The 27,193-nt window shown below is 35.4% G+C and overlaps 1 protein-coding gene across 1 annotated transcript in view; it reads right to left on the bottom strand.

Annotated features, from left to right (window-relative positions):
* The window catches only part of LOC118271907 (diencephalon/mesencephalon homeobox protein 1-B), a 63,375-nt gene that overhangs the window by 18,160 nt on the left and 18,022 nt on the right, over positions 1-27,193 (bottom strand). Inside the window, exons 4-9 of the mRNA XM_050693798.1 lie at positions 24,020-24,111; positions 23,575-23,676; positions 10,897-11,007; positions 10,526-10,689; positions 9,971-10,078; positions 1,892-1,954 (exon numbers count right to left, since the gene is read on the bottom strand). Of these exons, the coding sequence (XP_050549755.1) occupies positions 1,892-1,954; positions 9,971-10,078; positions 10,526-10,689; positions 10,897-11,007; positions 23,575-23,676; positions 24,020-24,111 (640 nt within the window). The remainder of the gene's footprint in view (positions 1-1,891; positions 1,955-9,970; positions 10,079-10,525; positions 10,690-10,896; positions 11,008-23,574; positions 23,677-24,019; positions 24,112-27,193) is intronic.

Raw genomic sequence — 27,193 nt, 5'->3', positions numbered from 1 at the left:
GTAGAGGGTTAGAGGCGTTCAATCTCAACCCGTCGGCGATCAGTGGGCAATTTGATTTATTTTTTATGACCACTTGAGTGTATGGCTCTATGCGATAGTATGCAGGCGTGGCTAATGTGCTGTGAAGGGTTAATGCTTCATTGAATTGTACAATTATTGTGTTTTTGGTTAAATATTTTGGTTAGTATTGAATGTATTGATTGAAAAATGTGGTATTCGTATAATTTGTATAGTAGGCGATTGTATAAAAGTAAATTTTATATTTCAAGTTGGTATTTTGTGTCTAAGACAAAAACTGTGCATAAAAGATATCTTGTTATATTCTGCTTAGCCATTTTGAAAACAATCGAACGTACGTAATAATGTACATTTCTGCACTCAAAGTTTATATAGTGTGTCTTCTGCGCTTCGCAAAACATACACTTTGAAACGAGCACCTAGCTTCACTGACCGTTAGACTGAAAGACTATTATTTATTTCTTTATTTGTTGACGTTTCAAAAGTAGCTAAGTATTTATGATTTAATTGGAATAAACGAATGACGATTTGATGAAAAATGATTTGACTTTAACTGTAACATACAGAGAACTAAATAACTGTTACATAAAATAACAAACGAAAATATCAACAAACATATCTTTGACATTCATTAGCAACATAAAGGCGACTTCACGCTGTCGTGCGGATCGCTGCGGCACGCGCGACCTATCGCAAAATATTGTCAATTGCCCGCAGCGCTCAGCGGGTGGCACGCTCATTGCGCTTTGTTGAGTACCAATGGTTAGTGTGAAAAATATTAATAAAAAATAGAAAAAAAACACGGGTACTACTACTACGTTAAAATCTTCGTGATATTTACAGTGAAAAACAGTGTAGGTATTGCATACTTTTTAAAACAAAATAAACGTCATCTAGCTGTTAAAATTGCTAAAACAGATAAACTTTAGTTTTGTAATAAAGTATATCGTCTTTGGAAAAATATCCCAGACTTCAGATTACTCTATTAAGATAACATTAAAAGAGTCATTAAACGTAATTTAGTCTTCGAAACAAAATCAAGATCCAATTACGGTACATTTAGCATCAATACACCACTTGAGCACACGCTTGAGTCGCGTGGCGTACGTGCGTTTTGTTTATCCACCAGATTCGACTTAATTTAGCGTTAAGTGATCGCCTATTGCGACTGTAGGGACACCCTCGGCTTTCCGCTTTTTTAATCGCGTCGCGACGGGTCGCCGCGATTTATTACGGACAGTGTGAATGTGCCTTATTGTCCGAACGATTTTTGTTACTTGATTGAGATCGGTTCCGCCATTAAAGCGATGTTTGTGTGACATTTTTATTTTTATAGTTTCGTTTTGGGCGTCTCTTGGGTGCGTTGATTTATAAACGATGTCGTGATAAATGTCTGTTAGTGTTAATAGTTTTTTAAAATACTCCTCAATGGCAATGATGCTTTTTGATTGACTGTAAATAAATGTTTATTTTTTGGGATGTTTTCTTGTATATTATTTTGTATTTACCCTTTTTTGAGAGAGGAAAATTATACAATGAGCGAGGTGAGAGGGAGTGTCAGACTCTTACTGACTAAAAACCACGCCGTTCCTTCTCTTGATTTGAGCTAGATTACCTGAAAACCTATTAGGTTGTCCGCAGCTCCAAATCAGGCCTTACTGGGCCCTATCAGCGGTGGTCTTGCTTTTTGAGGCACGCTTTTACCTTAGACACGGCTTTACAGTACTTATATGGTTAATGTAACTCAAATCATTTGGGCTATGATGTAATATTCTCATATTATTAATGTTTAGTTATTTTAGTGAAGTTATAAATAGTGCTTAAGTTCTAAATAGTGAGTACTAATGAATGAAAATAAATATGTATTACGAACCGGATATCGAATAGAGTAGCGAAGCATTGGAGAGGAGTCTGCCCAACGTTGGGCGAATGTCTGCTGATAAAGAGAAAAGAAAATTACCGATTTGTTACAAATTGTAACATTTTTTTATGGTCTGAAGAATTACTATACTGGGAAAAATACACTATGCTATCATATTCAATATGGAATGCTAAACCCATGGTGGAAGCTGATGTTTTTTATATGGAAAGATGCGTTCTATGGATGGCTTTCCTACTATCGATACATTGCATACTCGAGATGCGCTTCTTCCTCGCACAAATACATAGATTAGTATCAATGGAAACAGTCACATAGTTTCACAGCTTAGCATCTTGCACTACATAGCTAACTAACTACATACTAAGATAACTACATAGCACATCTCTAGTGGAAAAAGTTCCCAAAGAAATATTCTCAAAAAACTTTTTTGAAGCCCTGTTTTATACGTTCATACTAAAGGTGTTAATCTTTAAATTAATAGTTCAATAAACCGAAGGACCTTTTATACATAACATGTATGATCTTTGTACTTTCCAAAGTTTGAAACAGTGAATGCACGCAAACGGTTGAGTGAGTTGAGTCAACGCAGAACAATAGATCGGCTCAGTGTTCATACTGTTCATTAATGGTATTAATTAATGTTTAATTGAGCTAAATAGAGTATCAATTTAGCGGACGGCAATTGGATCATGCATCCCGGCACGCTGTTCTCGTATCTAGGTACTTGGTTAACTGGATGTATGTAGTTAGCTCGGTGTTTGAGAGTCTGTGGTAGGTTTTTGTTATCTGTGGAAGTTAGCTGTCAAATGTTTGTTTGTTTTTTCGAATGTCATATTTAAATAATATAACTGGATGTATGTAATTAGGTCAGTGCTTTTGAGTTTGTGGTAGGTTTTTGTTATCTGTGGAAGTTAGCTGTCAAATGTTTATTTCTTTTGTACTTTCGAATGTAATTTTCAAATGTATGATTGTTTCTTTTTTATTTATAATTGGAGCCATAGTGTTTAAAGGCCAATAAATAATGTGAATTACACTATAAAACCACACCCTCCGTTTGAAACAAAATATAAAGCAAAATTACTGCAAATAATAAAGAAATATTATATTTTTAAGAGCTGTCAACCTCTTAACACTTTCCAACTAACCATAGATCTAAAAACCCCTGCATTAATATAGGCCATAACACGACAAACCTTACAAAATACCCTTCTATTGTATATATCTTACTCAACACAATAAGGAACCATAACACAATAGAGCAGAATGCGTCTCATTGTTAATTACCACGTTAATTACTGGAATTGACTTAAACAGGCACACGATTAGTTTTGTGCGACAATCAACGCTAGCCGAGCCTTCTTAACACAACGCAGTCATCGTATCTTGTGACATATAAAATGTAATGTGTCTCTTTGATAAAATTGTATTATATCTAACTAATGACGAATAAGGTAGATGACTAATTTTTATTTTAATGTTCGTCTCGTAGATTATTTTAATTATTGAGTGAGTAGTCAACTCGGACCACATGCCTACGGCCCATTTGGGACGAGTTGGGGAAATTAAAAATAAATTAAATTTTTAGTGGTCAACTCGTCCCACTTCACTACCACAATGAGATAAGGTACAGTCAGTAGCAAAAGGGTTAGTGTGGAAATAATAAAGTTCTATTACTTTGTTGAAAACAAAAGATTTTCTAGGAACTTCATTCTATCTATGTTATCATTTACTTCATAAGTGACCGCCATGACCATTGTTTAAGCCACACATGTTTACTATTCTTAGTAATTTTGGATAACACATGAATTTGTGCGATTGCTAAAATAAATTGAGCTAATAAATTATTTAACCGACACTAAAAAAGAGGTTCTTACTTCGTAAGGATGTTGTAATATGAAATAATCTATAAATAAAACGAAAGTAAAGAAACAAAACAATAAAAAAATATTTTTAATCTTGTGTTGCTAACTGTACCAAACATTGATAAAGTTTAAAGATCCATACAAAAAAAAAAGTGGGACGAGTTGACCACTAAAAATTTTATTTATTTTTAATTTCCCCAACTCGTCCCAAATGGGCCGTAGGCATGTGGTCCGAGTTGACTACTTACTCTAATTATTAGACATTTTGAGATTAGTTTTTTTATTTTCTTGCGGAAATTAATACTTTCGAAGATATTTTTGATTTGAAATGTCCGTGACGTCAGTTCTAGGTACTTTTTATAAGTAAAAATTACGTATTTGGTTCCTTCATTTCTAAACTTGCAGCCCGCAGCATTTTATATGACAAAATAAAAAAATATGTGTCAAATTAAATAGATTTTTAATTTTAATACCCCATCATCATCATCTAACTAATTATAGTTATTGTAAAACATTCTTTCAACCAAATTCAAACGTAATGAATTTCAAGTGATTGTTGAATTTATCTTTAGAATAATTATTTTAAACTATCAAACACAAGCCAATCAGTATCAAAACTGTCTCGCTGACACATAACCCCCCGCCGACGGTGTCGGGTACAAGCGACCGATGTAAATCTATTTGTCATATTAATGTGGACAATTAGAGCGAATGCGGGCGCCAACCCTTGCGCGCGAAACCGCCGCGAGGTTCATTACACCGCCCAATTGTACCACACTGCACTGTGATCCTGGTTTCAAGTGTAAACAGAAGTACTATTTTGGTATTTTTATTTTGATTTTACTTTGAACTTTAATCTTAAAATTAATCGGATTGTTCAAGTTTTTCTATACGTTAACATACTAAACATTGTTAATATGTAGATTAGTTTATGTTTTATACATTAGTTTATTATTAAACATCTACACATAGTTTTTATAATAACTATCATGAGACATACTAAATTAACTAAAAATTAGTCTACTCCAGACGTCGCCGCGTCTGCGAATGCTGCTCATGATGAAGAGTCCTTCTTTGACTTGAAACGAAAAACTTTTGTCCATTATTAATACGTGAGTAAACCGTAAATTTTAATAGGTAATTACTTTACTACTAAGGTATGCTTAATCAGGTTTAGTCAGACGAAGCGTGGATGAAGGTTTTGCCCATAACATAAAAAAAATCCAGAATGATATAGAACAAATATAAAATGTAGCTGGACAAATATAAAACAAAAACACATTACGCCTTCTGTGAATGCAGTTCCCTGCCTGCACCCGTTGATGGCGTTTTAATCGCATTTAATTAGATTTGATGACGATAGTATTTTAAAAATAATAATATAATGAAACGGGAACGTAATTACTTGTGTCATTGTTCGGTTAAATTAATTTCGTTTTATGTTCGGTCGCCAAATTATTGCTACCCTGACTCATGCAATCAGGATTTACAATGTCAATAACGTAGCCATTTTCTTGTATCATAAATGTAGATTTAATGCATTCACTTCTTATTGTGTCTTACTGATACCTGCGGCTTCGCTCGCGTGGATTACGGACTTTGTAACAAATAAAAATAGCTTAAGTTACTCCTTAGTACATTAGCTACCTGTGAATAAAAGTTGGATTACGGAGTTTTGAAAGTAGACTAAGTTACTCCTTAGTACATCAGCTACCTATTAAGTCCTGTCAAAATCGGTCCAGCCATTTCAGAGAATAGCGAGAACAAACAAACAGACAGACAGAGAGACAGACAAAAATTGTGAAAAGTAATCTTTATTGCTTCGTGAAAGAAGAGATATTTTATGGCGTAATAGATTAAGCAATAAACACTAATTCAATGTTAAAATTAATCAAATTACCCTTACATTAACATTAATAAAGGACTCATGTATTCAGGTACGCATACATTTCACTAGAATTCCCGTCGTATAATTGAATACAAGTAAGAGCTCAATTGATTCGGCGTCGCTCGGCGTTGATACAATTATTATGATAATTCATCGCGCGTGTGAAACTGTTGTGTAATTGAACGGGCTTCGGTGGCTGGGATGGAGAAATTTTAGATGTGGTACTTTTGTACCGAGTCGTCGAAGTGTACGGGTTAAGTTGTAAGTGTATAGCATTTGTTTATTCGATTATGGAAAATATGACTAGTGTTATTAGTTATAGTGTGTCTTTTTCAGTCTTAAAGCGAGCGTGATTTACTAAATAAATACTTCAAATTAGTAACCTGGGTATTTGGAAAAGTCTCAATACTGCAGGTTTCCTATAAAGTATTGTGTAATTAATAAATTTTACTCTGCCTCTGTAAATAAATAGGGAAAAGTTTATTTCGTATATTTATTTAACGAAAGCATAAAAATAATTAAGATAAAATCGATGCACATCAAACAATGACACTAAAACACCACATTCAAAATCACAACTTCCATCCCACATCCATGTCGCAATGCCATCACAAAACAATTGGTCGCATGCGCACGCGCCGGCCGCCATTCGTTCGATATTCAAACAATAGCCGTTACAGTGATAGCAGACGTATTGTTATTGGGGTTACAGCCACAAAGGTCACTGACACCAGCTCTAAGAGAATATGGAAATTTTATGGGAAGGATTCAATTAATAATAGGGTAGATGACTAATTTCTATTTTGCTGTCCGTCTTGCAGATTATTTTAAAATATTAGACACGTATTTTTTATTTTCAGTTTTTTATAGTTCCCGTTTGATGGCGGATACGTTTATATGCTAGCTTGCCCACGAGCATCCCGCATGCGGAATCCTGCAAAAAACCGATCCGATCGAATTATGCCATTCGGTTTTGTCACTAGAAACTAGATCTGGATGGGCTCACTACATAGGACGGTGAAACGTGTATGTACATTGTATAGCGGCATTATGTGTCGTAATGCGCACCTCTGCCTACCTCTTCGGGGATAAAAGGCGTGAAACTGTACGTAATATAATTATTTACACAAATAACAAAACAACAACAAACCCAATTCCAATGTTATTATCAGAAAATCAGCTCTACGTAGAGTCCACAGTGAGATAACTCCACACGTAGGCGCTATAAGTCGGGCTCAACGCTACATATCGCATTAGAGAGCTTCCGGTCCGACCGGATGTACAGCTAAGTTCCGTAAGGCTGCGCTGCTGAAGGCTCTATAAGTGATCTCTGCAAACAACGGATTTGTTGTTTACAGTTTCTGTTTTAGTTCGAAGTTAGTAATTGAATAAGGTAGATGACTAATTTTATTTTAATGTCCGTCTTGTAGATTATTTTAGTATATTAGACATGTATTTTTTATTTTCTTACGGAAACAAATACTTTCGAAGATATATCGATTTGAAATATCGCGTGACGTAACTTCTAGATAGGTTTTAAACGTAGAAATGACGTATTTGCAGTATTATTAACTTATATAAAAAATTACAATATAAGTTTTTAAACTGACATGGTTACTAACACTGTCATTAGAACTTGAGACGGAATATTTACCATGTTTATTAATTTCTATGAGTTTCCGATATTTTGGCACTGTTGCAAGTGCCATGATAACAGATTAACTGTTCAATGATTCAATCCCGTCTCAAGTTCTAATAATAAAAAATTACGTCCACGTATCTTTCCATATAATCTACCAATGCTAAGCTATGTGTAAATATATGGTTAGTGGAAGCCAAACGCATCCACAGCAACGTAGCATAGCACATCTTTTGTGGAAAAGCACTCTTGGTGTCAAAAACTATATTTTAAACAACAGATAATTCCAATCTTATCTTAAAATAAATGAACCAGCACCGCAGAAGTATAAAGAACTAACAAATAACAAAGTTAATATCGATACTTAACTAATTAAGCTGCGAACTTTCAAGTTAATTTGTAAAGTGAAACCGAGTTACCCCCGGATCATTATTATTGACAATTAAACTCCGTCTGATTTGATTTAACTCAATCTTTCGAGTTTGTTCTGATCTCCACAAAACTTGAGATGCGTTCCAACTTTAGTTTCAATTTTGTGGTGTTAAGCTATTTATTTTATTTATTATTTAACTGTTTTGTGCTGTAAATTACATAACATTACGTAAAATATATTATTTTACATAATTATAATATAATTTCTAAGAGAGAGTATCAGTTTTTTAAGGTATAAGCCGGTAAACGAACATACCACCTGATGATAAGCAATCAGCGCCGTCAATAGACACCCGATACACTAGAGGCGTAACAAGTGCCTTTTGGGGGTTAGGAATTATTATTATGTGACTAAAACATGATAAACACATTTTTGGCAAAGTGTAATGAAAATATAAATAGCATTATTGTCCACTTCAAAAGAAAGGAGGACGTTCTCAGTTTGACCTGTATTTCGACTTCGTCTATGCAACACTCCCAACCAATCATGATCTATATACATATACCTACCTTATATACTCACAGTAAATTCAATCGACCTTACGATCGACACGTATATGAAATCACGATGTGATCGTCTGGCATTATGGCCTACATACCGGCTTGTTACTACAAATTAATTTAAATTAGGCGCCGCTGAATCAATGTCAATCGGACATCGATCTCCCACTTCTGATACCGATCTATCGTGGTACCGTATGTTTTCGACAATATCTTATTATTAACATAGCATTATTAAATATTATTGTTTAATTTCTTTACTAACAAGTAAAGAACAAACAAACTAGATATGTTTTCAATTTGTATCTGGATTAGTGCATGAATTTTTGCATACGTGAAAAAACCGATTTGTTTGACTTGCTGTAGACTTGTTTTTGCAGTTTTAAGCTTCTGATATTTACCCTTGGTAACAAAGATGTATTCATTTAAAGGTTAATATAAAGATTACTTAAAGGGTATCCTGGAAAAGGTAAACAAAACATGTACCTACATCTAATCCCTTGCTGACTCATCGTTCAATGCGTGTCTACTACCGAGTCAACCAGCATCTATAACTCCCAACATATCTGGTAGATGTTAATGCGCCGCAATATGGCAGCGCAATATAATTACACTCGATTAAAGCGGGGCGGGCAGCGCGCTCTTAATCGAGTAATTGCCTTCATAAACTCAACTCTTCATAAGACCACCGAAGATGTGGTGTGGATAGCAGAAGGTCTGTTTTATACAAATACTAATGTTAAGATCTATTTCAGATTCTCTGGTTAAGTGTGCTATTCCACCATGGATGTGCTATGCTACGTGGCTGTAAATGCGATTGGTATCATATTTATTGGTACACATGGCTTAGCACTGGTGGAACCGGACTCAGCTAAGCTATGTTTTTTATATCGAAAGATGCGTGCTATGCTATGGATGTGTGCTATGGCTTCCCATTAACGATACATCACATACTCGAGCGCATCTTCCTCGCACGCACACACTACTAGTTTGTTGTAGTTCTTTATTTTAATACAGCGTCAGATTCATTCAGTACTCACAAGATAATTTAATTGATTTCTCAGATATCTATCACAATAAATTCCGTTACCCATGAATACTTTAAGGTTTTCTCTAAAGTTTTCATAAAAAAAAGCAATTGCATCTTCTGTTCACATATTATCAGTGACAGATGCCACACATGCACGTTGTGTTGTCAACACTAGTAACGTGTGTGTATTTAAATAAAGCATTACGTAGATTAGTTAATTAAAGCGGTTAGCGAGCCCAGTCTTGTAATTACAAGAAAAGTGCAACGATGTTACAACGCTATTAATTTAAAGAAACCTCTTTTATGAGATCTTGTTTTAATTTTTAGGGTGATGCTGTAGTTCTTTCGTGACATAGAGCGTTAAATTGTTAGATACATTCATAATTATAGTATGTATTTCGAGATTAGAGACGTGATGTAGGATTTTTATGACGTCATCCGTTTTTTTATTTTATGAAATTGGAGGCAAACGAGCAAACTTTAATTTAACTTTAATTTGATCGTCGGCACCGTAGTGTATCTCATCATAGATGCAGCTTCTGTCATCTGTCACTTGTCATGTGTCGTCACAGTAGACAGGCATTTGATTATTATGAACTTATTAATTACACAGAATCGAGTTTAAAGAACAGAAACGAACTACTGATATTTTCCTCCTAGTAAATGGTATTTACTAGTTAGATTGAACTTAAGTATGGACGTAAATTATTGTACTTACTGGTCGAAAGGTGAGAAGATATGGTGCGGCGGGCGCTGGTCCATGGCGCCGTCTCTAGAGCTGGCGCTGCCGACCGATGGAGCTGGTGATGGACAGCTGGTTTCAGACCTAGGTGACGAAAAAGTGTTCGAGTTTTAGTCTACTATAATTCTAGAAGTTGTTGAGTTGAAGTAACGCTAACACTACTACTAAGTAGATACATACGTATAATGACTATATATACTGCATGCCAGCTTGCATGATCAACATTAAGGTAATAAATACACACTTCTTTATGGAGGAAATCATCCAATGCACTCCCGCCTAAGGCGAGGAGAGAGGGAGTGTCAGACTCTTACTGACTAAAAACCACTCCGTTTCTACTCCTGTTTTTCGAGTCGGAGCCCGGATTAACCCGCTAGGTAGTCCGCAGCTCCGGAATCTAATTCACTTATGATTGTTATTTTGTCGTTTAGAGCGACTGCTTACGATCTATATTATCGATGTCCGTCATTATCGTAACTTGGTTAGTTACAACTACAACTAAAAATAATGTAACAAATCAAAAGAACTTACCTCTCATGTCTAGGCGACCTGTTAGGCGAGCGGTTAGGTGATCGTAGAGGGGAGCGCCTGGGAGAGCCAGGAGTCACAGGGGGCGAGGCGCGAGGCGACCCCGCCGCACCAGATACCGGCGACGCCTCAGCTGAGCCGCGAGACATGCCGCATTCTGACGAGCCCTGGGTTTCAAAGATTTTGATAAGTTATTGTGTGGTGCGGATACAAAATTACGAAGTACTAAGATAAATCATATATGTATTTTGTTTGCAAACATGTGTAAAAACCCAATAAAAAAGACAGGTGCTGCAGATTAAATTTACAATTTGTACATTATTTTACTGCGACGTTAAAAAAATACCCAGGACTCCCGATCCCCGTTATCATACCTTATCATCAGCAGGGTCCCTCTTAGTCAGCACATCGCCCTCCCGTTTCCTCTGTTCCTCTTTCAGTCGCTCTGCTTTCCTCCATTTCGCTCGGCGATTTTGAAACCACACCTAAGAACAAAACAAATATACATTGTATGCTTTTTCAAGTAATTTTAACCATGAGGGATCTAGAAAATATTAGGTACATGACCTACGATTGAAATTAATAAGTATATAGTCTATCAAGCCATCTTAATCAGTCCAAGAAATATAAAAATCATGTACACCAATAAGATTTAATTAAGGAGATTACAGCATATTCAGCCTAATATTTCTAAGTAAAGAATAAATTATTTTACTACATAATTTTACGACGAAATAATCCATTATCAACTCGCATTACAAGTAAGACTTTTACCAAAACCGCCATTTATAAACGTAATAAAATTTTATTTCTATCATAAATATGGGGTAAATAGAATTTATGGGGCATCGTGGTAATCCTCAATAGGCGAGCTGTCAACACTGGGGCCAGCCAGCACATCATTACCACCCCATTCTGCACTCGTTACAACTCCAAGCTTACAAGATCATCTCACCATAAGGGCACAACCAACCAAACAACAAGAACCCCCCATCAATACATTCACTTTGCTACGAGAGCTCTAGTTATACTAGACGATTCTAAACATCAACCAATTTAACTTGATCTTTGATATTGAACATTAAGTAGGCTACGGGAGATTTTGTTAGGCTGGCGGTTGTAAGCCGGTTAGCAAAATACATCAGGGCCACATTTGCACTGCAATTTTCGCAATTTACTTTTAATAAGCCTTGTTGGGAGAGTGCTACGAAATCTAAGGGATGATGAGGTAACGCAGTTGTGGCAGTAGGCAGAAAAGTGGATTTTAGTAAGATAACATTTATTTTATTAGGTAATTGACTTCGAAGTAGAAGTTTTTGGTAAAATTTAATGTGTATTTAGTATTTAATTTTATAGGAAAGGATGAAGGAAAGTGCTTATATTTCATTTTTTTAATATAATTTTCTGTGACCCGATACTAAGAGGTTTTTTAATGTCTGTCATTTCAGATTTAAATTAATTTAATAATTAATAAACGGCAATCAACGAAACGCTTCTTATTTAGGAAAAATAATACATATTTATTAAGCCAGTAGACTAAAAAAATATACGTCCTATCTACTACACTTAATCTTTGGTCCACAAAGTACCACAGTCCCTAAGCAGCAGTAAGCTAATTTCGTTAAAATAATAATCTGGCCATAATCCGAGACCCGCCTAATAGTTTTTATCTCTTGAAGGGTAGAATTAATATTTGAACATGTCGAAACACCCCTGTTATACCGCCCCTGTGTGCTATATTGTTACGAGGTCCTAAGTAGGTTTTGTGGTAATTTGTACTTTTTTTTAAGTTTGATATTTTTGCTTCTCTGTTGTGGAGATATTTTTATGAAACAAGGATTTTTGATGCTGTATGTATATACGTATGTTTAAGTTTATATTTAATCCTTCGAAGAATACCAGGTTTTTATGTTTAAGTTAATGTCGTGGCTTAAAACGCCCGTTTCTGATGCATGAGAGTGCGGGTTCGAAACCTACCAAAGGCAAGTTCCATTGTGACTTTTTCCGAGTTATATGTACTTTCTAAGATTATTTAGACACCACTCACAAACGATGAAGGAAAACATCGTGAGGAAACCTGAGCGTGAAGGAAACCTGAATAATTTAGGCCTCTTATCAGCAGGGGTCACTTAATTGGCTGTTTATGATGAGGATATTTAAGAAATATAATCTAATCTTAAAACATCGTGTAATATAGGCATTCTTAACCCCAATTTGGATACAAAAGCATGTTAAACCAACTTCAAACGACACAAATCACATCACTAATGACCCATCAATCACTAACTTCACTAAATACTTTTAAACACACAACTAATGTCAATTCATGAGCCAATTCACACTAACGGTATTGTAGCTTAAAAACACATGTCACTACACTACCACCACTATATAATGACCTGCCAATGTTCACACAATTACTCATAGCTTGCTCTATTGAGAGGGGTCGATTAAAATTGGTTGTTACTCTCATTAAGGGGTGTGCACACTAGGGGTGCGGTAATTACCGTCTGTTGCCAAACGTGGATTGTTTACCGTCCTTTACCGTGCTTTACACGGTACATTGAGTGTGCTCGAGTAAAATAATAACAAATATTGTTCGGTGTGTACGATGCTTAAGGGCGCACGTTTAATTACTTCTTTTGTTTCGTATAAATGAGGGGGTACTCGTTTATGAAGTGATATTTTGATTTAGCTTTGAAATTTTGATGTCAGTTTTAATTAGTTTCGTTGGGACGATGATTTGTTTTTTTATTTTGTTACATATGTATTATATTGTTAATTACCACTTATTGAGACCAGATTCCACTTAATCTGATGTCAATTAAGTATCTAGCCGTAATATGCACCTCAGCCTACACCTTCGGAGATAAAAGGCGTGACGTTGACATTGTAAATTATCTAGTTCAATTATTATTATCTATCTTTACATTACAGTAGTACTATCATATTTAGTACCAAAATCATAGTAAAAGCAAATAAAATTTAAACTCATTACGGTGTATTACTAAAGAGACGTAAAAACACATACTCCAGTAGTGAACCCATAATTCATCCAGTCAGCGAACACATTCCATACCGCAGACAGGTTTAAAACAAAATTAATTTTCCTACATAAAAGTTTAATTCAAACTCACCACTTACTACTTAATTCCCGTGCATACACCTACTTAAAAGTTAGCACTCCATAATTGCGTCACCACAAGTAATGTTTTAAAACACTTCATACGAAGAGTTAACGTGAAAGTTAACGTTAAAGACTCATGCAAATATGTTAAGAAACCGCGGCGAAACTGTTTAAGTAGCGGGGAATGTTTTCGCGACTCGTTCTAAGTGACAGCCCGTACGTTAGCGAGGCTCACGTTAAGTGATTACACGGTGTGTTGCCTTCGTTTTCGGTTCGTGTTTTAATATGTCGATGTTTTTAGCTTTAATGGCAATAATGGGAATGAAAATTTGGGAATTTTTACGTCACAATGTAATTTATTTGTGGAAGGTTCTATTTTAGAATCTTGTGTGTGATGAAGTTATGTAATTGACTTTGAAAAATCTTATCATGTAAATTTTGTATTTGGAATGATTTTGTTTAGACTGTTACTATTTACTATAAACTCTATTAGTTAATAATTTTCTCAAAAAAGAAACTTGGTATATGAACTTCATTCATTATCAACACGATATTGGTAAATATGTAAAGTCAGCCAAAGATTAAGTATTTAGTTACGTAAAAAAGACACAGTAACTATACGATCGTGATCCGGAGCTGCGGACTACCTAGCGGGTTTACCGGGGCTCCGGCTTGAAAAGCAGATGTAGGGACAGGGTGGTTTTTCGTCGGTAAGAGTCTGACACTCCCTCTATCCTTGCCCAAGGCAGAAGAAGTCATTGGAAGATAGTCCCCCTTCAAAAAAAATTAGCTAACAATAACTGTTATCTCCAACCTTCATATTAAATATTGGCCGACTATACGTCGATTCTTAAAACATAAGGCTCGGAACACACAGGGAACTAGGACCACATTATTAACCCATCGAGTGTCTTCTACGCCAACACAGTAGGTTTCTACCCGGTCACACGTGACGGGTTAAAACCCGGTAATGGCGGCACCGGGGGCTAATTTGGAACAACTTGCCAATCTGTCCCGTGCCCCATCACTTAGCCACGCTGTTAAGTTATTACTTAAGTTACGGAACAACAGTTCATGTTGCTTACAATTTCAAGTTATTGAGTATTGCTTATTGGGTTACATCGGTATTGAATTGAATGTTGATTCTGTCTCTAAGCAAACTCTCTCTTTATTATGAGGTCAATATATTTTGTTGTCTTAGGGCGCCTTCTATCAGTGTTACTATTCATTAAAATGTCTTTAATATTTCTACTTTCCTTCATCTTTAAACATGTCAAACCATATTATCATAGATTACAGAAAAAATAAGTAGAATCAAATAAACTTTTGACGGTTGCCTCGTTAACTGGGCTACCGACTGCCAAGTAACGTGTAGCGGGTTCAATTCCCGCACGAAGCAACTCTTTGTGTGATTATATGAACTTATATTTTTGTGTTAAATCCTTGTGTGGGGCAATGTTTTCTAAATAAAAAAAAGGTACATTTGAAACGACATACAGGACTCAAGTTAAGTTTTTACTATACGCACATCTAAAACTCAACCTTAGTCACACAAAAAAACAAGAACGAGCAAATTTATAAATAAAATTAATCCAAATCTGAATATGTACAGCAAATACTTCAAAATCCATAATCCCTTCACATCGTAGGTACATTAAAATTAACATATTTAATTACTTCGAAATATTCCCAAACCTGATTATACTTAACCTATTTGAACGTACATGTGGCGTTAAGTTTTTCATCACGGTGATTAGGGGTTGATCCCCCGCCCCCCTCGCCACCCCTAGGGAACTGGTAAATCTACCGTTATCCCCCACTAAACCCCTAGTAGCTTTCTTAGCTCGCGATACTTAGAACACTTAGATGATGTATGTTAATGTGATGTGGTACTTTTTTAATATTAAATTATGATGTGATTTTTATTTTGTGCCAATAAAACATAATATCATTTATGAAAATGCATTATTATGTTTTTCGGTTTATACACGTAATTATTTGACAAAGAACTCGACTAATTTCAAGCCATGCTACTGATGAGAAGTGCGACAGTCGCCGCGTCGCCTGTTGCGGAATGCTGCTCATGATTATGAGCCTCTAGCATGGCTTGAAACTAGTCGAGTTCCTCGTCAAATAATGATTAATTTAGTATGTCTCACGAAAGTTATAATATAAACATATTTTATGTATTATGGAATTAGCGAATCAATGGATTATACCTTAATAAAAGCAAAGCCTTCTATTTGAACTGTTTCTAAGTTTCCATCCATCCTTGTTTTCACCAAACATTATAAACATTAATCCATCGATCTTACTGTTACAAAACTTTCTTTCGCATTCAATTCTTAATACACACTTACATCAAAATTACACGCAACACTCTCCAAAATCAACAAACAAAAACCTTATTATACCAGTATTACCACCCACAAAAAATCACAGCACAACGAACCACAGATAAAAAACAAAAGCTACCATAATTCCATTTTCAAAATGCCGCCTCCATTTTAATCCGTTTCGCGGTCCAACCGCTTTGTAATTAGATTGCTGCAGAGTGGTGTAATTCGCACAAAATGGAAGACGTATGAGATAACATGTTTATTAGAAAATTATCTTCGGGATTCGGGATCATATCGAGTGAATTAGTTTGCAGTCGCAGTTGATACGTTTTCTTTGGATTACGTATGTTTAGTTTCGTTAACTAATTATCTAGTTTGTGTCTATGTTGTGTTGCTTGGGAGTCGTCGCGTTTCTTTGTGTTTACCATTTGGTTTTCTTTAAACACTTAATTGGTTATTATGAATAGAGTATAAACAATACATACAAAGTATTCTATCACCTGAGGCATGAGCATTATTGACGGACAAACATTGAAATATCCAAAAATCTAAACAAAGAAACTTTCACATTTATAATGCTATATTGTGATTAGTATAATTAGATAGATCATACAATAAGAAAAATAAATGAATAGGACTACTATACAATCAACGATTTCCACCATAAACGTAAAAACAAAAGACTAACTAATATCATATCAAACAACCAAAACCCCATAGACAAAAGCCAAAACGATTCACATTCACATTGCTACGACAAAATATTTGTCATTTATAATTTGTGTGACACGCGCATCGAAGGGGTTATACCGAGGGTTGCACCCACTTGTACAGTATCATCTCACGCAGATAGTGTTGCGACAAATTGTATTAATTCCTCATTTTCTATTATGACATATTATATTATACTCGTATAGTCAAAGGATAATACTTTGTATGAAAATTTGGAACGGTTTTGGCGATACTACTTATATAAAGTATATTTCTAATTGTTTTGAGTGCAAAGCTATTTAGTTATTAAACTGTTGACGGGTTTTTTTTTATAATATTTGATGAGTCGACGTTTGGCCACTATCTCGCCTGATAGTAAGCAATGATGCGGCCTACGATGGAAGTCGTCTGCCTATAAGCAACCTATTCAGGTCTTCCCGTGTATTAAGGTTGCACGACGAACAAGGTTGCACGACTGTAGGACGAAATTTCATCTTTAGTAGTTTTTACGTAAAAGATTAACAAACATCCATACTCACAAAGTTTCGCATTTAGGTATAATATTAAAAGGATTATTATTTCACAATTATTAACAGAAATCCAACAAGATTCATCCCAAGCTTAACAAACCGCCACCTAGCCCTTTCGCACACACCTACATTTTTTAGGATTCCTAGAATTAAGACTACTAATATAGAATGAACACTATATAGTCTAGAGCTTCTTTGACATTTAGAGGTCCGAATATAGCGTGGGTCTACGTTCTATTCAATATGGCGATCAATACAAAAATATAAATAGAAATAGAATACCTGAAAATGCTATATTTTCAGATAGATTCTTGGAATAATGTTCGTGTTAGGTTCTAAGAAAGACAGACGGAAAATATTTCGTTTCTAAACAGATAAGGAGGAGATTTCTGTTTCATTACAGTAGGTACTGATAAATTACACGACATCATGAATACAAATTGTAACTGTTACTATTTATTTTGCCGGAGCTGCGGAGTGCCTAGCAGGTTACCGGGGCTCCGGCTCGAAAGGCCCGGTAACCTGCCCGGCCCGGGGCTCCGGCAAGAACGCGGCGGTTTTTAGCCAGTAAGAGTCTGACACTCCTTCTTGCCTCGCCCAAGGCGGAAGAAAACACAGGATGATTTTCCGCCCTCATAAAAAAAATATATTTTGACTACTAAAAGTTAGTAGCGTAACTTAAGGACTGATTTCCTATTAAGAATTAATAAATAAGTTTTCTTCACAGAAGTGTTTAATAAACTTCAATTCAAATCAAACTCATAACATACCAAGCTAATAATTACAATAATTTCTACATTTTACTTTCTTTTAATTCTCCGCCAACAAAACAAAAGCTGGTCTCAATTCCTCCACCATTAAAACTCAGCTCGCAGTTATTATAAAGGTAAAAAAGTGACATATTTCATTTTCACCCCTGATTTGATTTGAGTAGGACAATGATTGATAAAGTACAACAACGTCGACAGTGTCGGGAGTCGCGGCTCGAGTGTCAAAAAACAAAATGAAGATCAGTGAAAACATAGAGAGGGGCGGTTTGAACGGTGTCGCTGTTTAAGTAGAATGAAAAGTATTAGGTAGGTATTAATAAATGTTTAAGAGAGACTTATTCAATTCTTTTGTTATTGGAAAATTGTATCTTAAAAATGTTATATTTTAAAAATGAGAGCTGTGTTTCAGAACAAATGGGGTGTTTTATCCGGCGTGATACCACGGCCTTAAGCCTCACAGGAAATCGACATGAAACAACGATTGTAATTTGTTTTGCCATGTAATTGTTACCTGAAGTCCAATGATTAGTTCATCATCCTATTATAATCAATTTACATAAATTTAATTAGATTATGAACTTGTTTCACAATGTCTGAATAGCCGCTATGTAACTGATAACTTTGAATTAAGAACGTAATTTATATGCACTATCTGTCACATAAGTTTATTGGGTATTTATAATAATATGCAGGTGTGTTTTTTTTTTTTGTGTGGGGAATATCATCCAATGACCTCTCTCGCCTTAGGTGAGGCGAGAGGGAGTGTCAGACTCTTATTCACTAAAAACCAACCCCCTTTCCTACTCCTACTTTCCGAACCGGAGCCCCGGTAAACCCGCTAGGGCAAAGGTCGTCATATTAGAATATTACCGCTTACACGTCCAAAATCCAGCCCCGTATATCCTACAATTTTTGCCAGCACAAGAGTTTGATATAACGCGTCGTTAGATTCGGTCGCACGACGATAGGGTTGCGCCACACGCCCCCGGGATTTCGACTAATTGCCTTCATTATTTACACAACACTATTTTTTCGCTTTTTATTGCTGTCCAATCAAACTAATTGTTATTATAGTGGTTGGTGTAAAATGTAAGTGGTTTTGTTTTTTTTTTGCTATATTCCTACGTAGGTACGTATAATATTTGTGTATGTCCTTAAGATTTTTATGTCCTAGAGAAAAGTATGTATCTTAGATAACCTTAAAAATCCAAAAGAATAACTAAAAATTCTAATATAAATACCTTGGCGTTATAATTTTAATCTTAAGTTTTTTCTATGATTTGCAAATTATGACAATGTAATAAGCAATCAAGTACAAATAAAACCTAGTCTTGTTTAGTCTAAAACTATGTGTCAAGGCCAATAAAACCCTCAAACAAAATAACAAGCACCACTTGAACAGAGAAACAAATAATAATTAAGTAAGTACTCGTTACTGGCAGCAGTGGCAGCCCTATCGGAGGCGCGACTCGTTCAAGTGCCATTATAATGTGTACTCTTGTTTACACGCTTTGACAACCCTATTGTTTTACATGAGTGCCCCTACACGACACTGGCTGGAGTGAAATATTTTGAGTGATTCTGTTTTGTTTTTTTTTGTGTTCTTTATTCAAATTTCGAACTGTCATTTTTATTTGGCGCGCATTTTGAATGATTGGTGTGTTTTGTTGTCGTTGATTTTATTTATTTATCCTATAGCTATATTTAGATAAATCAGTTTAGAAAGGTTTTTTTATGGATTAGTGTTACCGACTAAAGTTTTCACAATGTACAAAAAACTTTTTTTTATCGTTGACAATTCTGCGTTTGCCCATCAACCCGCTTACTGCCAGAACGGCGAAGCGAAGATATGGCCGAAGATGGAGCACACAGACTTAGATAATACCTATTTACTGACCTTGAAAAGACCCAAAACTTTCCATTTACTCTCATAATGGATGCACATTTTCACTTCTTACTCCCATCTTAGCACACAAAGTAACAAAACTAGACATCTGACATCAAAAACTATCACAATAATTGTAAAACGTAGGTAATAACATTTAAAAATAACCAATATCGCAATCACTTAACAGACATATTCGAATGGCAGGTTGGAGTTGGCGCCGCTCGTTCGCACCCACCTCGTCGTAATCTAATATGGCGGACAGCTGCTCCCAAAAGCTTCCTTTTTATATTTTTCGGGCGAATTATCACCGACACTCTGCAGTAGGACGAGGATGCGAATCAAATTGAAAGCCGACTCAATTATATTACCAAGCTCTTTTAGGGCTGGCAAACATCGTGTGTGGGAACGTATAATGTGTGTGAAAAAATTAAGTTGAATGTGAGTGTATTTACGTGCTTATGTTTCTGTGTTAATCATCGAAATTGAAGTTTAGTTTGAATGTGTTAAGCTCTAATTTTAATAACATTGACCTATTTCTTTCAATCTCAAACTTATAATGCAAAATAACTACCAATATTATACGAATCTGATTAATCCACGCAACCACTGATCCATCAAGGAAATTCCTATACATAATCCCACATATCTGTTCATGGTAGTGGCACCCCTTAATCCCAGTAGCACGTGCCGTGAGGTGCGAGCGGGGGTGCGGCGCGCGGGCCGCGGGGGACGAGTAACAGCCTCATACCGTAATACCATTCCGAGATGAGCGACTTAAACGCGTTACAGACCACCAGCCTTACCTGACCTCCCGCAGCCCTCGCATATCCATCGATATTCCAACAATCCAATGAAGTATTGAAGACCAATCTTATGTGGGCGCGTGCACGTTCAATTCTCAACTGTTTTGGTGGTTTTGGCAACGAACTAGAGTAGAGTGGGTTTTGACAATGGTAGTTAACTAATGGAAGTGGATGTTCGACGCGACGGACAAACGAAATTGGATATTGTCTTACGTGGGTCGTTACGTCGATTGGCGGAGTTACCGAGATGGGCCGGTCAATGGTGACGGGTGACATGTGACTGTAATTACGTTGGGAACTTTAGAGTTTCGCTGCAGTTTGATACGGCAGCGGGTTATACGGGCAAGTAAGTAATATTGGTAGAATAATGGATTAGTTATCGGTTTGCTGTAAAGGATGTTAAAGTTAGGATTAATGACTAAGCTATGAGTAATTTGGTAAAATAATATGTGTATTTTTCTCTCTAGTAATACGTAACATAACACTATCCATAATTTAGGTTTGATGACAGATCAAGCACAATCAGAAAAGCACCTTTTACTCCCGAATAAACCTAAGACGAGATACCTACTTTAAATAGGAGTTACCAAAAATCCTTTTCTACCAATAAACATTTTACGTCCACACAGAAACACTTAACAGTCATTATGATTGGACAGATATGTGCGATACAGCAATAAAAATGGTGATCGGGAACGACAGCGCGCTACTAAATTGTGGCATCCAACGAAATTGGCCAATTTTTATTTGGACATAAATAAAACGCGGGGCGGTATGGTAGCGTCGAGCAATTTGCTTAAAACAGCCTCACGTAACGGGTCCGACGCGGATACGATACGATACGGGTTGCTACCGAGTCTACCGGTACGTGAACGACTGAAGTCGTTTTCCTCGATGGGTAGTGATAGTGATGTCTTGGTGTATATATCTACATAGTATGGAGTTTTCAAAAATATAGTAAAGTGGAAAATGTTTACTAAGAACGAAGGTAAAACGAATATTAAAAAAAAAAGTGGAAAATGTTTACGTATAACGAGGGGAGAATGCTAAAGAAACTAACAATTATAATAATTATACCACATCCCCAAATCTCCATATAGTCTTTATCTATATTTTTAAAGTCACAACCAACATCCTTGAGACTAGGAATTCGCAATTAATAAATGCCAAATACATGCACTGGTGCCAACTCTCATAGGACAACTGACAGATTTTATACTTGGATGACATTAAAAAAAGTCAATACATAAAGTAAAAAAAAACAGAGTAATCAACTTATCTTTGAAAAAGTTTCTCTGAAAGTAACTTGCAAAATGCACTTCAGAAAAAAAGCACTATCAAATTGAATAATTCCATAACATACTCGTAGGAAGGCGTACCATTCATTCACACGGATCAATTTCGAAAAAGGCTTTTTGACCCAATCGTACTCTCACTCACGTCCGAGTTACATACCACTCGCATTACATTCATTCATTCGGTCTCCAGTTCAATATCATTCACTCTCCACATTGCACGGGGCGAAAAGATAAATCGAAAATGAATTTCGGTTCGCAAACTCTATATTGAATCTAAATGGAATTTTCTTTCAAACTTATGGACTTAAGGATGGAATTTCATAAAAGATAAAGATATTTAGCTTATATACAGTTTTGAAATGTCAATAAAAGAGGAGGTTTTAAATGTTTAACAGTAGATAGGTTTACGTTTTTTACAGTTACGTGCAACATGCACTTTTTATGAGATAATTGAGAACCAGGTTCCGAAATTATTTTAACCGCATTTTTCATAACTCCGTCCGAAGGAAGAGGGGTAATTGGGCCTCCGGTAACTTCAGCCACACAACGCAAGCGTTGTTTCACGTCAGTTTTCTGTATATAACTCGGGTCGGTGTCCAAGCATGGCTCTCCCACACTAAATACAGCTTTTCCAATTTTTCCAGGCTTATCTCATTAGTTTGATATTTGACTTTGACATGTTTATTTCAGCTTACATCGTAAAGTACTTTAATACGAATAAACCTCGATTTTCAACAATTTGAAAACGTTGCATTTAAAAGTATCATAGTAAACGTACAACGCTTATAACAAGATTATCATAATAATAGATATCTAATACAATACATAGTTTTAACATAACCCTAAACACATTTCAAACGTCCCTAAATTCAACCAAAAATCCTAATCCCAATAATTATTAGCAATGAAAGCGAATAAAAATTTAACCCCACATTCGCCGTACCTTACCTACATGCAATAAATGGCAATGTTTTACGACATATGTATCTTTTGAAAGTTACTGGTAAGGCGTTAAGGAAAGCGTCGCTCCTGAACGATATAGTGAACGACATTCGCGAACGATATGAGGCAGGGAACGTTTTTGAACGATATTGAAGTTGACAGTTCTGACAGTTCAAACATGGCGCGGTGGCGACGCGCGTAAATTCAACATTTTACGTACAACTTGTGAGTTCTAGTTGAATATGATTTGGGAGGGTTAATGTGAATTATGTTTTAGGTTATTTGAGTGTAGGTTTAAATGTATTTAATGGAATTTGGAAATTGGTTGTTAAGTTGATATTAAACTATCATCTGCCCGCGATTTCGTACGCGAAAATTAAAAAATTTAGGGTTGTACTACCCCTAACATTGAGGGAGATGAAAAATAGATGTTGGCCGATTCTCATCGATACCGGATAAGCACAAAAAATACATCAAAATCGGTCCAGCCGTTTCGGAGGAGTATGGCAACGAAAACTGTGACACGAGAATTTTATATATTAGATTATCTGAACTTTGTAATATATGGACTATTAGCTCTAAAGCCTTTTTCTGAAAGTATTTATAAGTTTTCCAATAGTCAATAAATGTATTCAGTAACTAACCTGCACTCTAGCCTCCGTGAGGTTGATCTTGAGAGCGAGATCCTCTCTCGTGAACACATCAGGGTAGTGTGTCTGCGCAAACGCAGTCTCCAGCTCCTCCAACTACAAATAAAACAAAATTAATTTATTCATTTAAAAACCCTTACGTTTTTATTCTACTTACACCCTTAATAGCTTCTGCTAAGCTAGTCCCTATAAACGATATTAAGTTGATTAAGTGAAATCGTAAAAGTAATCTGTCGTTTCGGGAAAATAGAGGTGTTTTAAAGTGATTATATTTTTCTCAGACATATCGCAATGGATGTAGGTATACCGTACATGTTTTTATACAGTATGTATAACTATTACTCGTTACCTAAAAATCACGGTTTACTCACGTAAATTAATGGAGAGAAGCTCTACTAGTTTCGAGTCACAGAGGGACTCTTATATAAGCAATTGTTACCTGTTGCAGAGTGAAGGTGGTGCGGTTGCGCCTCTGTTTCCGTCGCACGAACGTATCATCGTGGATAGCTGGGTGATACGAGTAGCTCGTGTCTGTTGGACAAAAAAATAATAAGTTTAATTAATTATACTAAACAACAACCATCTTGTTTACCATCATATATTAAGTAAACTGCCTCTTAATTAAATGGTGTGTGATAATCTTAATTTTTAAAAGCCCATTTTAACAAAGAATTTTCTTTGGTCTCTATCTTTCTAAATATATCAGTGCTCCACGATAAACCTAAACCTTTAGAACTGCGATTTTGAGCTACAAAGCATGAAAATTAGGCTAGTCTTCTTAAAAGAGGCTCAGAATCAAGCAGTAAACTGTTGTGCTATTGACATTGAACAATATATCCAAATGCTTCTCTATTTAAACCTTAAGCCCAAAGATTACCACTCAAAGGTCATGCCTGACATTAGACTAGCGACTAGACAATCAGTAGTGGCAGTAGGAAGTGCCGCACCATTACACCACGAGTGCCAAGTCGCCCCAGCATTCGTTATAGCTATCTGAACGGGCCACGAATTGATGACGGTGGACGATTTGTACGGTGACTAGGATTTAACGGACAAAGTAAGACAATGGGGAAAAAATAAGCTGATGAGTATTTTAATTTCTAAACAAATATTAAATTTAATATACATATAGTTACTTATTATGCCTAACTGATAAAGCAAAATATTTCTATCGAAATTAGTAAAAATACTTTTAATAATTTGCTACGAACGCGCTACGGAGTTTGTAGCGTTTTGCTACGGTAAAATGTAGCTTGAGACCAAACGCAACACTAAGATTAATTTCAAAAATATGATTAACATTCGTAGATTTTTGCAGTAGATGGAGTACCATCTTATAAGGTTTGAGGATTATAACATTTGAGGTATTTTCAAAAACAAAACACTTCGGAAGAAAAGTTTTAAAAGGAATCCTAATCTAAAAAAATATTTTAATTTAAAAATGATTTACAAATTAATACCTAGCTATTAAGTTAAACACCTAACTAAACTATAATACACAATAAACAAAAACAAATAATCAAGAATATCCTTCTAACAATTTCCCAATCATGGCCGACCTACAGTGACGCAATATATCGGGTGACAATCGCTAGGGCTGTCCACCCTAACGATTTCTATTTCTATTATTCCTAGTATAATGTCGTTGGCAACATTACTTGACGAGAATTGCCCTAATAGCCGTATTAATGACGATGACTTTACTTATTTTGTCCTCTGCTATAGTTCTCTTGATTTAGGGTACGATGCGAGTAATTATGCTGTATTGGGAGCTATTTTTTTATTTGTTTCCCTGTTGTTCCGAATTGTATAATAATATTGGGGTAATAGTTCTTGATTTGGTGTTTTCTCTAGAACTAAGGTTTTAGATTTGAGATCGATGTACTAGGTCTGTCTGTCTTTGAATCTGTAGGTAGTCGGCAGCTTAATCTTCTCTTTCTCTTTTTATCAAGGATTTTTTTAACGAATGTCACGGAATTGGGTTTAATATTTGACAATACGCAGTTATTACAAAGAGACTAATTATTATATGAAGTGCAATTTATAATAAACTTTACACGTGTTATAGCGGCTACACACCTTAAGTAAAGTGTGTAAATCGTAAAGTGCGTCTGTGTGGACTGAGTGTAGAGCAAACAATTGAACTGCACAGTTTTAACTAAATCCAAAATCCAATCAAGAATAGATAAAACTGTACAGTTAAAACTGCGCAGTTAAATCGTAAGATGTGTACGCTGTATGAACCTACAATATTATATTACTATACAGTTAAAACTGCGCAGTTAAATTGTAAGATGTGTGTACAATATACACCTAAATCAAATATATACGTAAACATAATACATTTTTTAATCAATCAATCAGTCCAATACATAGATTAAATAATTAAAAACGGCCCGATATATAAAACTTATGTACGAGTAGCTATGAAAGCAAGGCACCGACAGACTAATGGAGTGAATTAATTGCTCCAATTTGTATCGTTGCGAATCACTCGACGAATTTAATTTGTGATTCGCTTAGCTCTTGATGACACAAACGTTGCTCCGTTTTAATGGTTCGTAGTGTTTGTATGTAGTTTGTAGTGAACGGATTATTTTGTTAATTTCTTTAGTTATTTGATAGTTTTCGTATGTACTTATGTTTTAAATGAGATTCTCTTGTTTGTATTTCTCTGATCAAAAGCTCTGATAATTCATAGCGTTATAAAAAGCTTTTTATGCTTTGCGTAATGACGTTATCAGATTTTTACGTCAAATAGCAGACTTATTTGCAGCCAGAAATAATCGAAAACTAAGAAGATCCTATGAATGAAAGTGTGATTATTTTTAAATATTTTCTTGTATTGAAAAGTTGTGATTATTTATTTTTGTCTGAGGAAACTACCCAATTAGAATACCCAATTAGAATTAGAATTAATTAGATTATTAGCATCAAACTCGTCTTTCTATTTGTTAGTATGAATGTAATTGCTATTTCTCTAGGAGTTCGTTCGACCTTCTTACAAGACATTGAAATTGACACAAAATATTCGTTACACACATTTGAAATGTCGACGAAATGTCTCCATCACACGAATTTAGACCTAATAGCTTAAATTAATTGGTTCAATTTATATTATTGCGAAGTCACTCAGTAAATTAATCCAGTGTTTGCGCTACTGTTTGTAGAGCTCGAGTTTATTATATTTTTTCATTTGATAGCATTTTGTTTCACTTGATTGATGAATTTAATTTAAAATTCGTACCGTAATGGAGTAATTGGTTCAATGAAGTAAGCTACTGGCTGTAATGTTTTAAAAACTATGGATGAAAATGTTTGGTTTGGTTCGTAAAATAATGTTTTTTTATTTATTGTTTAGTTGATAGTTTTAGAGTCATATGTAAACGAATCTAAAATACTGAAAAATTATTGTTTTGAAAGTAGGTAAGATGAACTTATTTTTGAAGGGGTAATTCATCCAATGATTTCTTCCGCCTTGAGTGAGGCCAAAGGGAATATCAGATTCTTACTGACTAAAAACCCCATTCCTACTTTTCGAGCTGGAGCTAGATAGGCAGCTTTGGTGGTTAGATGAACTAGTTATGGTAATACGTCCCTGTGTGTCTTTATA

The sequence above is a fragment of the Spodoptera frugiperda genome, chromosome 5, assembly GCF_023101765.2.
Source record: "Spodoptera frugiperda isolate SF20-4 chromosome 5, AGI-APGP_CSIRO_Sfru_2.0, whole genome shotgun sequence".
NCBI classification, from domain to species: domain Eukaryota; kingdom Metazoa; phylum Arthropoda; class Insecta; order Lepidoptera; family Noctuidae; genus Spodoptera; species Spodoptera frugiperda.
Note: the sequence above shows the minus strand (reverse complement) of the source record. Positions and strands in the feature narration are given on the sequence as shown.